Source organism: Tachyglossus aculeatus, chromosome 3, assembly GCF_015852505.1.
Source record: "Tachyglossus aculeatus isolate mTacAcu1 chromosome 3, mTacAcu1.pri, whole genome shotgun sequence".
Classification (NCBI taxonomy): Eukaryota; Metazoa; Chordata; class Mammalia; order Monotremata; family Tachyglossidae; genus Tachyglossus; species Tachyglossus aculeatus.
Window position 1 is genome coordinate 55,733,789 of NC_052068.1, and position 17,434 is coordinate 55,751,222.

Sequence of the window (17,434 nt, forward strand, 5' to 3'; positions counted from 1 at the left end):
GGCAAAAAAAAAATTGACCATAGCACTATTTTTGAAAGTGTTTTAAAAAACCCACTTTGAATAAAAGTAATCAATCAATGTTATTTAGTTCATCGTGGGCAGGGAACATGTCTGCCAACTCCCTTGTGTTGTACTTTCCCGAGCACTTCATACTGTGCTTTGATTAGATTGATTGATTAGATTGCCATTGATTAGAACAGTGCTTTGCACATAGTAAGTGCTTAATAAATGCCATTATTATTATTATTATTATTATTATTATTATTATTATTATTATTATTAATGACAGTTGAGTACCTTCTGAGGGCAAAGCCCTGAAGCAAATACTTGGTAGAAGCAAAGCATGTTCCTTGGCCACAAAGAATTTATAATCTAATGGTAGTGAAAGAGAGAGAGAGAGACAAAAATAATTTATAAGTATTAGGAGCAGAAGAAAAAGACAAGGATAAAATAGGTTGTGCAGTTATAACAGGATGAAATATCAGAAGAAACCTGAATAAGTAGACAAAAATAATTTATAAGTATTAGGAGCAGAAGAAAAAGACAAGGATAAAATAGGTTGTGCAGTTATAACAGGATGAAATATCAGAAGAAACCTGAATAAGTAGTAATAATAATGGCATTTATTAAGCGCTTACTATGTGCAAATCACTGTTCTAAGCACTGGGGAGGTTACAAGGTGATCAGGTTGGCCTGCGGCAGGCTCACAGTCTTTAATCCCCATTTTCCAGATGAGGGAACAATGAATTTACAAAAATGCCAAAGTTCTGAGGAGGTCGATGGGGTGGATCTGCTCTGGATGTTGGAAATTCATCCTGGAGGATCTCAGGGTGAAGGTGGGGGTTTTTAGGAGGGCTTTGAAGTTATCGGGTAGATTTGGAATAGGAAGGGAGTTCCAAGCTGGAGGAAGAGTGAGAGTGAGCAGGGGACAGGCAGACATCGAGTTTGGCGAGAGCGATGAATTTAAGTGGGCGAATACCTGGTGCTGGAAGTCACTGTTACTCTGCACACAGTAAGCACTCAATAAATTCGATTGAATGAATATTATAGGGGACTAAGGCTGAGTTTCAAGGCTTGATACGGAGGGCACTAAGTAGCCATTGAAAGCTTTTGAGAGTGTAGTATTGTGCTGAGCAACATTTCAGAGAGCCAAACTGGGCAGCATGGACTGAAGAGGAGAGAGGCTGGAAGATAACGAGGAAGCTGAGACCGTCGTCGGATAAACACAGGCCCTAATTTCGATCAGTGGTATTTACTGAGTGCTCCTTGTGCAGAGTGTATGCACTAAGCGCTTGGGAGAGGACAGTATAACAAGAGTTGGGAAACACTTTCCGTACCCACAACGAGCTTACAATCCAGAGGGGGAGACAGACATCGATTAAAAATAAATAAATTACGGATACGTTTGTAAGTGCTGTGGGACTGAGGGAGGGGTGAAATAACAGTCCAAATGCAAGTATAGTACAGTGCTCAAGCGTTTATTACTCTATTATATTTATTACTCTATTTTACTTGTACTTATCTATTGTATTTTTTTTATTTTGTTAGTATGTTTGGTTTTGTTCTCTGTCTCCCCCTTCTAGACTGTGAGCCCACTGTTGGGTAGGGACCGTCTCTATATGTTGCCAACTTGTACTTCCCAAGCGCTTAGTACAGTGCTCTGCACACAGTAAGCGCTCAATAAATGCGATTGATTGCTCTGCACACAGTAAGCGCTCAATAAATACGATTGAATGAAAGTATAAACAGCATGGCGTGGTGGGTGGAGCCCGGGCCCAGGCGTCATGAGGTCATGGGTTCTAATTCCCGCTCTGCCACATGTCGGTTGTGTGACCTTGGGCCAGTCACGTCCCTTCTCTGAGCCTCAGTTACCTCATCTGTAAAATGGGGATTGAGACTGTAAAGCTCCACGTGGGACGGGGACTGTGTCCAACCCAATTTGCTTGTATCCACCCCGGCGCTTTGTATAGTGCCTGGCAGAGAGTAAACACTTAATAAATACCATAATTATGATTAAGTGCAAGGCGTCGCAGAAGGGAATGGGAGAAGAGGGAAGGAGAGCCCAGTCGGGGAAGCCCTCTCAGAGGAGATGTGCCTTCAGTGAGGCTTATTGATCCGACGGCATCTCAGACCAGGTGGCCATTTGGGTGGAGAGGAAAGGGTGAATCTGGTATATGTCGAGGAGCAAAAATCACTAGGATTTAGAAATTGAATATGTGAGCTGAAGCGCCGTGAGGGGTCAAGGATGGTGGCATAATTGACAAAGATGGAAAATATAGAGCCTTTTAAAACACTGTGAACTCATAAAAGTAAATATATGCCAGTAATAAAATATTATGAATTTAAACAAAACGTTAACCTACGCATACCTAAAATGTATCTAATTGTCATCCCATTGCATGTATCGATTTCGCATTCCCCGTCAGCCTCTCCATCCCCCTCCATCTTACCTCCTTCCCTTCCCCACAGCACCTGTATATATGTATATATGTTTGTACATATTTATTGCTCTGTTTATTTATTTTGCTTGTACATATCTATTTTATTTATTTTATTTTGTTAGTATGTTTGGTTTTGTTCTCCGTCTCCCCCTTTTAGACTGTGAGCCCACTGTTGGGTAGGGACTGTCTCTATATGTTGCCAATTTGTACTTCCCAAGCGCTTAGTACAGTGCTCTGCACATAGTAAGCGCTCAATAAATACGATTGATGATGATGATGATGATTCCCCTGTGTCCAGACACATAAGTCCGGCTAATATAACTGCCAGATTGAAACCCTGATGATGACTGCTGCTTGTTAGTATCCTGCCTTTACTGAGGCTTCTGCTCAAAGAGCCCCCCGTCAGCCGCTGTCTGGTCTCTATATTCCAGTTACTTAAAGAGGTGGGCACGCAGTCATCATCAATCTGAGGAAACTTCAGTGTTACACCGTTAGAAGTTTACGTTGGGTTCATGGTGTACAGTACTCTATTTGAGAGAGAACCTTAACACAAAACACAAACCGTTCACCGCCGCTCAGTGAGCTACCTGGAGATAAGCTCTCAAAAAAGAGGGCTTTAGTGGAGGATGACTGTGTTGATCCACTGATGTTTGACGGCAGTTGAAATATATGTTTTTGACTGAAGATCATTATTGACTTCCCCTTTGTGCATAGAGAGCGCTTAAGAATCATGACTCCTACCTTCACAGACTTTCCATTGTCTTCAAATAGGTGCGGAAGCAAGCAAGGAGAAGAAGATTATAGACCCCTCTTTGAAAACTTTGTGCAAGATCTCCTTTCCACGGTCAACAAACCTGAATGGCCTGCTGCCGAGCTACTTCTTAGTTTGTTAGGGAGATTGCTGGTAAGGCTACAGCTTTCAACAAGCGGTAGAGCATGCTGAAATATAATAATGAGTATTTTCTTTTGCTCCTTAACAGAATGCTTTAAAAGGAACATAAGCGATTGGGATTTTTAGCACCATACACAATTTAAGCCACACCGTCGCCTCAAATCTTTTTTTTTTTTTTTGGATTAAGGGTTAAATCTGGAAAAAAAAATGCTCTGTTTTTCTTAACATTTCCACAGCCAAAAGGACCTTTAAGTTGTTCACAAGTTCCTTCTAATTCTGTAAACTCATTTTAATAATCGCAAATGTTCAATTTCTCTTTTCCCTCCTATTTAGATTGTTGAGAGGAGAAACTGTCTGACCTAATTAACTTGTATCTACTCCAGAGTAGTGCTTGAAACATAGCAGGCATTTAACAGATTTGATAATTATTGCAGTATTATTATTACTGCCGTATGTGTGGTGAATTATAATAATAATAGTAATGATGACATTTAAGTGCTTACTATGTGCAAAGCACTGTTCTAAGCGCTGGGGGGGATACAAGGTAATCAGGTTGTCCTACGTGGGGCTCACAGTCTTAATCCCCATTTTACAGAGGAGGGAACTGAGGCACAGAGAAGTTAAGTGACTTGCCCAAAGTCACACAGCTGACAAGTGGCGGAGCCGGGATTAGAACCCATGACCTCTGGCTCCCAAGCCCAGGCTCTTTCCACTGAGCCACGCTGCTTCTCTATTATCAGAAATTTCACTGCAAGCAGTGCTGAGGTCCAGTCCAGTTCCTTCTAGCCTGTAAACCCGATGTGGGCAGGGATTGTCTCTCTTTATTGCTGAATTGTACTTTCCAAGCGCTTAGTACAGTGCTGTGTACACCGTAGTAATAATAATAATAATGATGGCATTTGTTAAGCGCTTACTATGTGCCAAGCACTGTTCTAAGCACTGGGGGATTCAGGGTAATCAGGTTGTCCCATGTGGGGCTCACAGTCTTAATCCCCATTTTCCAGATGAGGTAACTGAGGCCCAGAGAAGTGAAGTCTTCTAGACCGTGAGCCCGCTGTGGGGTAGGGACTGTCTCTATGTGTTGCCGACTTGTACTTCCCAAGCGCTTAGTACAGTGCTCTGCACACAGTAAGAGCTCAATAAATACGATTGATTGAAGTGACTTGCCCAAAGTCACACAGCTGACAAGTGGCGGAGCCGGGATTGGAACCCAAGCCCGGGCTCTGTCCACTGAGCCACGCTGCTTCTCTGTAAGCAGTAAGCGCTCAATAAATAACGATTGAATGAATAAATCACCCCTGACCCAGGGTGTTTCAGGCTGGCAGCAATGGCCTAGCGGGAGTCCCGTAGCCCACATTCATTTTAAGTTTAAGCTTTCATCAGGTGCAGTGGAGAAGGAGGGGCAGGAGGGAACTGTCTACCAGGCTCTGTAGTGGCCGCTGCTCCTGCTATAGCCCCCGCAATGGTGGGAAAAGAAGTGTCTGTGTTTCTGTTGCCTCTCCCCTTCTGGCCACCCAAACTTTTGGGAAAAACCCAAATTTTTCCCCGTATTTAGTAGAGCGTTCTGCAAATAGTAAAGCGCTTAATGAACACAAGCAATAATAATAATAACGGCATTTATTAAGCGCTTACTATGTGCCATCATCATCATCATCAATCGTATTTATTGAGCGCTTACTATGTGCAGAGCACTGTACTAAGCGCTTGGGAAGTACAAATTGGCAACATATAGAGACAGTCCCTACCCAACAGCGGGCTCACAGTCTAAAAGGAGGTGACAGAGAACAAAACCAAACATACTAACAAAATGAAATAAATAGAATAGCCCTGTTCTAAGCGCTGGGGAGGTTACAAGGTGATCAGGCTGTCCCACAGGGGGCTCACAGTCTTAATCCCCGTTTTACAGATGAGGGAACTGAGGCCCAGAGAAGTTAAGTGACTTGCCCAAAGTCACACAGCTGACAATTGGCAGAGCCGGGATTTGAACCTGTGAACTCTGATTCCAAAGCCCGCCCGGGCTCTTTCCACTGAGCCACACTGCTTCCCGCGTACTACTTTAGTGCTATTAAAGGGAAAAATGGAAAGGAGTGTCACTGCAGCCCGCCTCAGCCTCTGGTTTTTTGGTCGTGGAGGGCACCGACAGCAGCTGTGACACTGAGCGGGAGTAAGGGGAGTCCTCCAGGACCCTTAGGGGAAGCCGCGTGGTGTAGTGGTTAGAGCATTGGCCTTGGATGCAGAAGGTCACGGGTTCTAATCCTGGCTCCTCCACTTGTCTGCTCTGTGACGGTGGGCAAGTCACTTAACTTCTCTGGGCCTCAGTTCCCTCATCTGTAAAATGGAAATTGAGACTGTGAGGCCCCACGTGAGGCAGGTACTGTGTCCAATTGAATTTGTTTGTATCTACCGCAGTGCTTAGTACAGTGCCTGGCACATAGTAAAAGCTTAACAAATACCATAATAATAATTATTATTATTTGTTAATATTTATTAATATTGTTGATATTATTTGTTAATATTTATTTGTTATTATTATTTGTTAATACCATAATAATTATTATTATTATGGTATTTGTTAATACCATAATAATTGTTATTATTACTACTTCTAATCAAAGGAGTTAAGGGAAAGTTAGGTAATACTTATCGTAGGGGCTTGGCATCATGGAATTGGATCCACGGTGTCGTAAATCTGAAGCAAGGTATAAAATTTAAATGTAGGACATACTGCATAGGAACCATTGATTCAGTGGGAGTTAATGGGCTAGGGATAGGTGATTCGAAAAAAACACTCACGACCAATGTTTTTCAGTACAAATCTTCTATTATTGTTCTATCCAATTCCAGCAGTTGACTTTTACATCCTTGCCCCTCATTATTTTACTCGATTAAATACACTAACGTTGCAAAAACACCCAAGAAAACCAAAGTGCTCTACAGGATAATAAGGCATAGCAGCTTCATCATTTTGTGGGCAGAGCGTTCTCTAATTCTTCAATTATGTTATCCAAATTGTGTAATGAAAATGCCGTCTAGTAGAACTGACTACTTAAATTTATAGCGTAAAAAACCCATTATGGGGCTTTGGAGTTCATAAATGTTGTTAGTAGTCAGTCAAATATATGTCAGTGTTGTTAAAATTTAATCTCTCTGATAGCCAAAACTCCATTTTGCCTCAAACGTATTTCATTCTTGTGCAGATCAAAATTTGAAAAGCAGTTTTTCGAGCACTAAAGCCAGAAAAAAAATGATTGCTAACCTTGTAAATAGAGCCTGTTTTAAAGATCCTCACTAGAAACATTGTTAACTGTAGTTCTTTCGCTTTCAAGTCTAAGGACTGATAGGCAAAACAGTCCAGTAAAAAATAGGGAAAGAAGTAAATTCTGAGGTGTCCAGGGCAAACAGCCTTAAATGTAGAATATATATATATTTTTTTTTTCAGGTAGAAGATATATATATATATATATATATATATACACATATATATACTTCAGGTTTGCACATGCTTTTTTCTAGCTCAAAATTTTTTTTGCTGACCCTTTACATATTCAAATGTCTTAGCTTGTTATTCCAGCATTTGTGCAGGTGAATGCTGATGTGATAAGAAGAATATTGCTAGTGCTAGTGTTAAGCGCTTAGTACCGTGCTCTGCACACAGTAAGCTCTCAAATACCCATGATGGATAGGGATCGTGTTTTCAATTTTGTTTATGGCCTTACCTGTAAATAACCATTTGAGCATTACACTCCGACAAACTTCTCTTTGGCCTTGGACCTCTAGGCTGTCTTAAAACCCAGCCATGCTTGGTGGTCAGTTTGCTGCAGGGAAGAAACTCGTTGACTGCCCACCTACATGAGAATAGTTTTGCCAACGCAGCAGTGATGCTTTCAGACACCATCCCTAAAAATTACAGCCAACATCTTGAGTGAACTTAGTAAATACAAGATAATATTTGAATTACAGTTTCCAAAACTATCGTAGCTGGCACCCCAGTCCTCTCCTCGAAGCCCTGAAAAGCATTGGCTCATTCTTCTTGGTGAGGCGCAGCAATCTGAGAAAGGCTAGAGCAGATTTAGGGAAAATATTGTATTTACCAGTGAGACCAAGACAACCACGCACGTACAGTTCTTTTTAACCTCAAATATACGGAGAGTGTGACACCAGCAGTATTTTCGGACAGCAGGGTAACATTTTCACTTCAGTAGCGGAATTTGGGCAAATCAATCAGTGGTATTTATTAAATGCCTACCGTGGACATTGTACTAAGTAAGCACTTGGGAGAGTACAATACAAATGGTTTGTCAAATTTATCGCTTTTTATTGATAGGCCATTTTGTCTCAAACCATATTCGTCCTTTGACTCAGTAGAAACTTATTTTTCACCCTGCTTTTAGGTTCATCAGTTCAGTAACAAGTCAACAGAGATGGCCTTGAGAGTGGCGTCCCTTGATTATCTTGGAACTGTAGCCGCACGGCTGAGGAAAGATGCCGTCACAAGCAAAATGGATCAAGGGTCAATAGCCCGGATTTTAAAACAGGTTTGCCCGTTTATCCATATGATTAAAAAGGTCAAGAGCAAAGTGGCTTCATTTTGCATACCTCCCTTTAGTGCTCTGGGAATAAAATCACACTCTGTTTTGTGGATTGGAAGAGTCTGTGATCATCTGGTATCTTTTGCATTCTCTGGGAGAAAATTGTAAGTCAGTTTGTTCACTGGCTCATCACCTTTCCGAAAACTAGTGCTAAAATTCATCAAGCCGTTTGTATATACTGGTAACTTGACTTTGTCTAGTACTAGCATTTATTTTCTGAGGCACTTATGTGACCACCTAGCTTGCAACTTTGACAATGAGTAAAGTAATTTTGGGGAAAGTTAAACAAAGAGAGTTCCCTCCAGCACAGAGGATGAAACTTCTGGGCCCATTTCTGACCCAGCTGGATGGCCTCTTAGGTTTGACCCACAAAATGGGTAGCATGGATTGCCGAGGGCTCTGTGACCCAAGTTTTGCCCCGCTTTTCGTTGTTCTTTCTAGGTTAGGTTCAGGAAACACTAGAAACTTTTCATTTCGACGTTTGAAGGACTTGCTGCTTCGCATAAGTGGCTGTGGTTAGCATTTTACTCTGGTAAATTCAGGACTAGCTTCTCATTCCTTTGGCAGTGTCCCAGCAAGCCAAGCCTCTCCCTTGCATCGTTGCGTCGTCCACAATTTGATTATTCAAAGTGGCTCAGGAACTGCAGCTGTATTTGGCTGCGCCGTCAAGGTCTCGGGGACCCAGGGCACAGCTTTTACACTGTAGTTTTCCCCCACGTCCTTGAGCCCCAGAGATGCAAAGGAGTCTTGTCAAAAGGTTGTCCATTGTACCCAGGTGCCCTATGCGATCAAGCCCACAATTGTTCCACTCCAAGCATCCAGTTTGAAAGCGAAGCATTGTTTTTCAGATCCTTAGTGGTTCGTATTTTATCCTTAAACATCAAATCATCCCACCCTCAGAATTTAACAATTCAGTGCCCAGTCCTATCTCCTCTTAAAAATGTGACCATAAGCTTACTTTTTTCCCGTTATTTTCCATTGTGATAGCCTGAGAGGCATTGTTTTAATGTTTTTTAACCTCTAAATTCCTCAATGTAGCGCATGAGAAGCAGCGTGGCCCAGTGGAAAGAGCCCGGGCTTTGGAGTCAGAGGTCATGGGTTCTAATCCCAGCTCTGCCACCTGTCAGCTGTGTGACTTCGGGCAAGTCACTTCACTTCTCTGGGCCTCAGTTCCCTCATCTGTAAAATGAGCATTAAGACTGTGAGCCCCCCGTGGGACAACCTGATCACCTTGTAACCTCCCCAGTGCTTAGAAAGCGCTTAATAAATGGCATTGTTACTATTATTATTATTATTATGTGATCCTCCCCTTAATTGAAGTATAAAGATCAAAACGTTTTTTCTCCATTTGATTGGAATGGATCCAAAGGATTGTAAAGGATCCAGCAGGATTCCTTTGCGTCTCTGGGGCTCAGGGATGTGGAGTTGAACTGTAGTGTGATAGCTGTGCCCCTGAGATCTTGTGGGCACAGCCAATTATAACTGCAGTTCCTGGCCATTTTCAATCATCAAATTGTGTACAATGGCACATGCAAGAGCCTTTTATTTTATGCCTAACTTAGGTTGTTGTGGAGATGATATTTTATTAGTCAAACTAATAAAATTCTATAATTTCTAAAATTCTCAAATTCTATAATTTCTTTCACGTTGCTTTCCTCTTTTCAGTTTCTCCTTTGCCTCTTCTCATTTACCCATTCTTCTTCAATGTTGCCGTCCTTTCCCAGGAGTTTTTAGAATTACTATTTGAGTAGAATTCTGTTTCCTCAGATCAGCAGAAGTCTTGATCTGTTTTTTTCTTTTCATTCATTGTTACATTTATTGAGCGCTTACTGTGTGCAGAGCACTGTACTAAGCGCTTGGGAAGTACAAGTCGGCAACATATAGAGACGGTCCCTACCCAACAGCGGGCTCACAGTCTAGAAGGGGGAGACAGACAACAAAACAAAACACGTAGACAGGTGTCAAAATTGTCAGAACAAATAGAATTAAAGCTATATGCAAATCATTAACAAAATAGAATAGTAAATATTATTTTGCATTTGTTAGCCACCCTGTCAGTTGTATCGTCCTCCAATGTAAAATACAACCATTTCCACACGTATCCTTCATAGCGCTTGAAAAGATGAGATCAGGACTCGGCTAATGTACGTGTAGTTTTATTAAGTTAAATTATCTCTAAAGATTTGTTCATAATAACTAAGCACCGGGTTGGATAGAAGATAATCAGTCAGACACGGTCCCTGTCCCACATGGGGTTCACGGTCTACGTGGAAGGAAGAACAGTTATTCAGTCTCCATTTTACAGCTGAGAAGACTGAGGCCCAGAGATGTCAAGTGACTATGCCCATGGTCACACAGCTGGCAAATGACAGAGCTGGGATTAGAACCCAGATCCTCTGACTCCACTAGGCCAATGTGGCTTTCTTTGCCTCTCCACTGAGTGGAGTCTTTGGTTTTTGTTTTAGTTGGTCTGTAGACTTTGCTCAATTCACTCCTGTGCTGCCAGGTATGCTAATTAGATAAAGAAATACCTCCTTTTCACTGTTGACACGCAAATTCGTGAAGCGTTCCATATTTTTAGGCCCTACTGAGAACTCACCTCCTCCAGGAGGCCTTCCCAGACTGAGCCCCCTCCTTCCTCTCCCCCTCTTCCCCTCTCCATCCCCCCGTCTTGCCTCCTTCCCTTCTCCGCAGCACCTGTATGTATGTATATATGATTGTACATATTTATTACTCTATTTTACTCGTACATATCTATTCTATTTATTTTATTTTGTTAATATGCTTGGTTTTGTTCTGTCTCCCCCTTCTAGACTGTGAGCCCACTGTTGGGTAGGGCCCGTCTCTATATGTTGCCAACTTGTACTTCCCAAGCGCTTAGTACAGTGCTCTGCACACAGTAAGCGCTCAATAAATACGATTGATTGATTGATTGTTGCCATTTCACTCATCCCTGATAAGGAAACAGATGTATACATTGATTCTTCGGTCACGGTCATGGTCTCCGTTGGGCCGGATTAGCTTCCTAAGGCCAGTCAATGAAAATTAATGATTCCACCCCCTCCCTCCCAACACCCGGCCACAAGCCACTCAAAGTTCCCCTTCTTTTCCTTTGTCGCTTCTCGATCTTCTCTGTCTCTCTCTGCCCCATCACTAAGACGTCCATCACTCCTCTCCCTGACTTGCCAGAGGAGAGCAGTGAATGCAACCCAGGTTCCCGGAGGAGAGAATACCTAGAGGGTGGCTTTGGGTCCCCTACTAAGGGCTTTGGCCCAAGGCACCAAGTAAGCAATTCCTCAATCTTTACATTGTTCATGTGCCCCAGACAGAAATACAAGTGCATACATTTCTTGCCTCCAGACTCACTCCCTTGAGAAAAGAAATACTCCGTTGCTCTCTTCCGCTGAAGGCGGAGAGTAGAGTGAGGAACGCGAGGAACCTTTCCGTGTTCCCAGTTTACCTGTTCAGGAGCTTGGGCGAATCACACCTGAATCTTTGCAGTAGGAGCTCTTTGAAAGAAAGGAGCCCTGTGAACTTGAATTGATTCTTTAGGCAGATGCTCACCGGTTATTCAGTTTTGTTGATCTGATATCTCAGAAGAACTTGTTTTGTTTATTACAGGTTTCTGGAGGGGAAGATGAAATCCAGCAGTTGCAAAAAGCCTTGCTAGATTACCTGGATGAGAACACTGAGACTGATCCGTCATTGGTGGTAGGGTTCCATTATTTGATCTTCAAAATGAGTATTTTTTTAATCTCTGTCCAATGTTTTCTTTGGAAAAGTTCCCTAAGAGAGCTGGGAAATAGGATTTTGAGGGTAAGGTGGCCAGATTCAGTGAAGAAGAGAAAATGATGGGGAAACCTTAATAGCCTTAAAGAACTTATATATAGTGGGTGGTGACCAGTTGTTTTTCTCTTCTGCCGAAGATAGAACAAAGATGAAGTGGCTTTTAAAATCACACCCAGCATTGGTCGTTTAGATTACTCCAGCAAAGCTATCGAGTGGCTCCACTAGAGCGGAGATCTTTGGAACAGGGTATCAAGCATTTATCTCAGTTTGGGGAAGCAGCGTGGCGCAGTGGAAAGAGCCCGGGCTTTGGAGCCAGAGGTCAGGGGTTCAAATCCCGACTCTGCCAATTGTCAGCTGTGTGACTTTGGGCAAGTCACTTCACTTCTCTGTGCCTCAGTTCCCTCATCTGGAAAATGGGGATTAAGACTGTGAGCCCCCCATGGGCCAACCTGATCACCTTGTAACCTCCCCAGCGCTTAGAACAGTGCTTTGCAAATAGTAAGCGCTTTAATAAATGCCATCATTATTATTATTATTCCACCCTAAGGTTGGACTTAAATTCCGTATGAGAATTCCCTTAGAGAAGCCAACATTGGTGTAACTGTTTTCCACATGAGGCACTCAGTCTTAATCTACATTTTATAGGTGAGGGAACTGAGCACAGAGAAGTTAAGTGACCTGGCAAGGTCACACAGAAGGCAAGTCGTGGAACCGGGATTAGAACCCAGATCCTTTGACTCCCGGGCCTGTGCTCTTTCCACTAGGCATCACGGCTTTCATACTGCTTGTGCTTGTGTTCACTGTGGAAAGCACAGACATAATGTCACCATCATCAATGGTATTTATTGAGCACTTACTATCTGCAGAGCACTGTAGGAAACACTTGGAGGAGTACAGTGAAACAGACTTGGCAGGCACATCCCCTGCCCATAGTGAGCTTACAGTCTAGAAGGGGAGACAGTCATGAGTATGAATAATATATCATATCATAATATATATCATGATATATATCATAATATATCATTTAAAGATATGTACATAAGTGCTGTGGGTTGAGGGTGGGGCGAGAATATGAAAAAATAATTTTTCATCGATTCTGTAAAACCCTGAAGTAAAACCTCCGCAGATTAACAGTCTATTTTCTGATCCGTACATCGAAGATGTGTGCATGCTGTGCCCGGGCACTGCTTTTGATCAACCTCGTGCATTTCGTCCTTCGAAAACTGTGATATTTTTAAGTAGAGCTCCACCTCTCTCCTTTCCCTCTAGTTTTCTCGGAAGTTCTACATAGCCCAGTGGTTTCGAGATACAACATTAGAGACCGAAAAAGCAATGAAATCCCAAAAAGATGAGGATTCCTCCGAAGGAACGCATCACGCCAAGGAGGTTGAAACAACAGGACAGATCATGCATCGGGCCGAAGGTCGAAAGAAGTTTCTTCGAAGCATTATTAAAATCACGCCTTCTCAGTTCAGCACGTTGAAGTAAGTTTCCGGAAAGTGCCTCGCTTAATCGGTTGCCTGTTTTATGTCTGTGGAAAAACGGTTCCGTAAACAAATCTCTAATGACCTGTTGTTTCAGGATGAATTCTGATACTGTGGACTATGAAGATGCTTGCTTGATTGTTCGATACTTGGCCTCTATGAGGCCGTTTGCCCAGAGCTTCGATATTTATTTGACACAGGTAAACTGTGCCAGAAGTCTTTGTAGAGTGAAATACAGTTGGTTTCCTGGTTCCAAACACTTATCGGGTAGTGTGCAATATCTGTTCATTGTTGAGCACAGGTATTTAATAGGGCGTCATAACACCAATTCTTCCATAGTCTGTATTGATAACAATTTTTTTTTTTATTTTTCCTGCATGCCTTTTACACATATATTGATTTTATTTCTACATTTGTGTTTGTGGGACTATTAAAATCATACGTTACAAGAGAACCGTAAAACCTCAGGCTCTACTTCTTAATTGCATGTTTGCAACATAAAACATGCTCTTTACCTCTAATTAAACCTAGAGGTAAAAGACTAAGCTAGCCCAACGGTTAGGGATCGTACATGATTTTCCATTTCAGTAGAACCACTTGAAAATTGGCCTTAAATTTCCCCTTTTTCGCTATTGATTTAATAATAATAATGATGGCAATTATTAAGCGCTTACTACGTGCAAAGCACTGTTCTAAGCGCTGGGGAGGTTACCAGGCGATCAGGTTGTCCCACGGGGGGGCTCACAGTCTTAGTCCCCATTTTACAGATGAGGTCACTGAGGCACAGAGAAGTTAAGCGACTTGCCCAAAGTCACACAGCTGACAGTTGACGGAGCCGGGATTTGAACCCATGGCCTCCGACTCCAAAGCCCGGGCTCTTTCCACTGAGCCACGCTGCTTCCCAAGTATTGAGGGGGGTCACTTCATTTCCCAATTATGGTTATGAATAACCCTTATACCTTTGATGAATGTCGCATTTCCTACAGAACTGCTTGGAATTCCAAACAAAATTCCAGGCTGATGTTTAGTGTCCTCAAGTATTGGGCTCCAAGCACCTCATTGGGGTTTTTGGGTTTTAGCTAGTCAGATATTAAAATTGAATGACCGAGATCAGCAAGGCTATATGCATACTTAGGCGTAATAATAATAATAGACATTTATTAAGCACTTACTATGTGCAAAGCACTGTTCTAAAGTGCTGGATCCGCATCAGCCAATTTAAAAGCTCTCCTTGGGTTTCAGGAAGAGCGTTATCTCTCGTTTTAGTTCTCCCTGCATGTTTTCCTCACTACATTTTGCTTGCGTTCTGTCATATGCCACACTTCGCCGGGAATTTCTGAAAATGTCAACTTCGTATTTTTCCGTCAGATTCTACGTGTGCTTGGCGAAAACGCAATTGCTGTTCGAACAAAAGCCATGAAGTGTTTATCTGAGGTTGTGGCTGTAGACCCCAGCATCCTAGCAAGGGTATGAAGGGGAAAGGATTCCTAGCATTCAGTTTTCTGCGCGGTTTATTGCGCTCCCACTTACGGAGGTGATCTCCGCGTTCTGTGTCCCGCAGCTGGATATGCAGAGAGGCGTGCACGGGCGGTTAATGGATAACTCCACCAGTGTCCGAGAGGCAGCGGTGGAGTTGTTAGGCCGGTTTGTGCTGTGTCGACCTCAGCTTGCCGAACAGTATTACGACATGCTGATCGAACGGATCCTGGTATGTACGTTTGGAGGGATTCTCCGTATGTGCGTTGTGAAGTGGAGCCACTGTACTGTCCCATTTCTAGGAAAGTGTGTTACATTAAGCCCTAGTTCTCGGTGCTTTCCATTTTCAGGGGTGTTCACTAGAAATAAACTTTATTGTGCTAAGCTTTGTGGTACTTTATCGCCCGCTAGAAGACCCCGGAGTATCGGCGGGATATGAAAAGCAGTTTTGCGAGGCATTTATTAAGGTGGCGAACGTGGTAATAGACTTCGATTCTGCCACCTTTCGTTTTAGTCCGTTCATTGGCAATTGTGAATGTTGCCAACTTGGACTTCCCAAGCGCTTAGTACAGTGCTCCGCACACAGTAAGCGCTCGATAAATACGATTGAATGAATGATTGACTGTGGTATTTGTGGAGAAGCAGTGTGGCTTAGTGGAAAGAGCCTGGGCTTGAGAGCCAGATGTCATGGGCTCTGCCACTTGTCAGCTGTGTGACTTTGGGCAAGTCACTTAACTTCTCTGTGCCTCAGTTACCTCATCTGTAAAATGGGGATGAAGATTGTGAGCACCAAGTGGGACAACCTGATTGCCTTGTATCTTCCCCAGCGCTTAGAACAGTGCTAGGCACATAGGAAGTGCTTAACAAATGCTATTATTATTATTATTATTATTATTATTTGTTAAGCACTTCCTATATGCCAAGCACTGTACTAAGCGCCGGGGTGGATATAAGCAAATAAGGTGGGACACAGTCCCTGTCCCACGTGGGGGCTCACAGTCTCCATCCCCATTTTACAGATGAGGTAACTGAGGCACAGAGAAGTGAAGTGATTTGCCCAAGGTCACAGTAGACGTGGTGGAGCTGGGATTAGAACCTTGGGAGTCCAAGGTCCGTGCCTTATCCACCATGCCGTGCTACTTCATGGTTCTCCAAAGCTATTTTCTGTCAAGAAAGAGGTCAGACGTAATCTAAGAGCACATAGCAATTCAGAGGCAGATTTGGGGACCAACTTATCTGAATTGGCTTTTTATTCAGCCAAAATATTAATGACTAATAGAGTCTAAGAAGGCTTGACACTTAACTTTAATTTGGATGATCTACAGTACAGGTTCTCCCATTATTTCATCACACATCTCTCATGAGGAATCTAGAGACCCCATTTCCCCATGCTCCGTGTTGTCCTTCAACAAAGTAGTAAAGTACTAAAGTAAGTCAAGTTTCTTGGTAGTGAGTCGGTGAGAGCAGTAGTAATATATTTCTGTGACTTGGGTACAGGAGTTGCTAATGTGATGGGACCCTTGGTGTTAGTGAGTCAGTGAGAGCAGTAGTAATATATTTCTGTGACTTGGGTACAGGAGTTGCTAATGTGGTGGGACCCTTGGTGTTAAAGATGCTAGGGAACAAATTGAAAAGGCTCAATAAATATTGTTGCTGAGCGCTACCTTGATTTTGAAAAAAAAAATATTTTTTTTTTTCTATTGTACTTGTTCATGCCTCCACCAAACAGCTACTGGATCCCTGCAGCTCTGGTCATCCCAAGGATTCAAAATCTATTCTATCCCCATCTTTCAGATGAGGAAACAGTCTCCGCAAGGTTAAGCGACTTACCCAAGGTCACATAATAGGGTAGTAAGACTCGAACATGGATTTCTTGACTCCTGCTCCCATACGCTTTCCACTAGGTGAACTTCTTTGGCATCAGACATCATTTTGTGGCCAGTACTTTAAAGACAGTGTGAAGCACAGCCTCAGACAGTGTGGTAAAGATTGCAGTGAGGTGGTGAGACCACTGCAGTTTACAGATCATTTTGGCAGGCAGCAGTCAGGAAAAGAAGTCCTCTCCTTGAGTGGAGGTTCTACTCAGAGTGGAATAAGAGGTCGTTTCCAAAACAGAGGCAAAACCCATATGTGAGGCAAATGCAACAATGCCAAACAGTGTGTCAGGCGTGCTTTGGACTTTTCAGCTACACCAGTACACGAGAACAAGGTGTATTGTCTGTAGCTTCATCTTGGAAATGAAAGACCAGTTTAGCCATTCAAAGAGTATGTTTGAATAGAAAATTCAGTATCATACTATTAGTTTTTGTGCATTTGAAGTATAGTAAGCATTAAATATAACCAACTGTTGTAGCAAAGCTATAAACTTCACTACCTGATGGATACCAATGTCCCATCAAACTCAAACCGTCCTTATTTGGAAAAAAACTTCTGTGGATCTCTTGTAACTATCCACGTATCACCCCCATCTCCTCGCTCCCTGCGTTTCCAAACTCCTCAGATGAGAGCTCTGCCTTTTCTCAATTTTCACTTACTAATACAGAGAGTTCAGTCCCTCCCACAGCTTCACTAACCACATCCTTGAAGATGACTCCCAAATCAACCTTGCTACTCTTTCTCCTTCATCCTCTGCAATCTCGCCATCCAAGGAGCGGCAGCGATAGTTCAGACTCCTCTCACAGCCCTAGTTGCCACCCCTTCAGCCTCCTCGTAAACCTCCCTCCTGTCTCTTCCTTCTCCAGTCCATATTGCGCTCCGTTGCCT

The 17,434-nt window shown here is 42.8% G+C and overlaps 1 protein-coding gene across 2 annotated transcripts in view; it reads left to right on the top strand.

Moving 5' to 3' along the window:
* NIPBL (NIPBL cohesin loading factor) overlaps positions 1–17,434 on the top strand; it is a 346,458-nt gene that overhangs the window by 299,413 nt on the left and 29,611 nt on the right. For both annotated transcript variants that reach the window (XM_038743872.1, XM_038743871.1), the window contains exons 23-29: positions 3,213–3,345; positions 7,725–7,868; positions 11,544–11,633; positions 12,981–13,195; positions 13,293–13,395; positions 14,564–14,662; positions 14,757–14,903. In XM_038743872.1, coding sequence (XP_038599800.1) covers positions 3,213–3,345; positions 7,725–7,868; positions 11,544–11,633; positions 12,981–13,195; positions 13,293–13,395; positions 14,564–14,662; positions 14,757–14,903 — 931 coding nt within the window. The remainder of the gene's footprint in view (positions 1–3,212; positions 3,346–7,724; positions 7,869–11,543; positions 11,634–12,980; positions 13,196–13,292; positions 13,396–14,563; positions 14,663–14,756; positions 14,904–17,434) is intronic.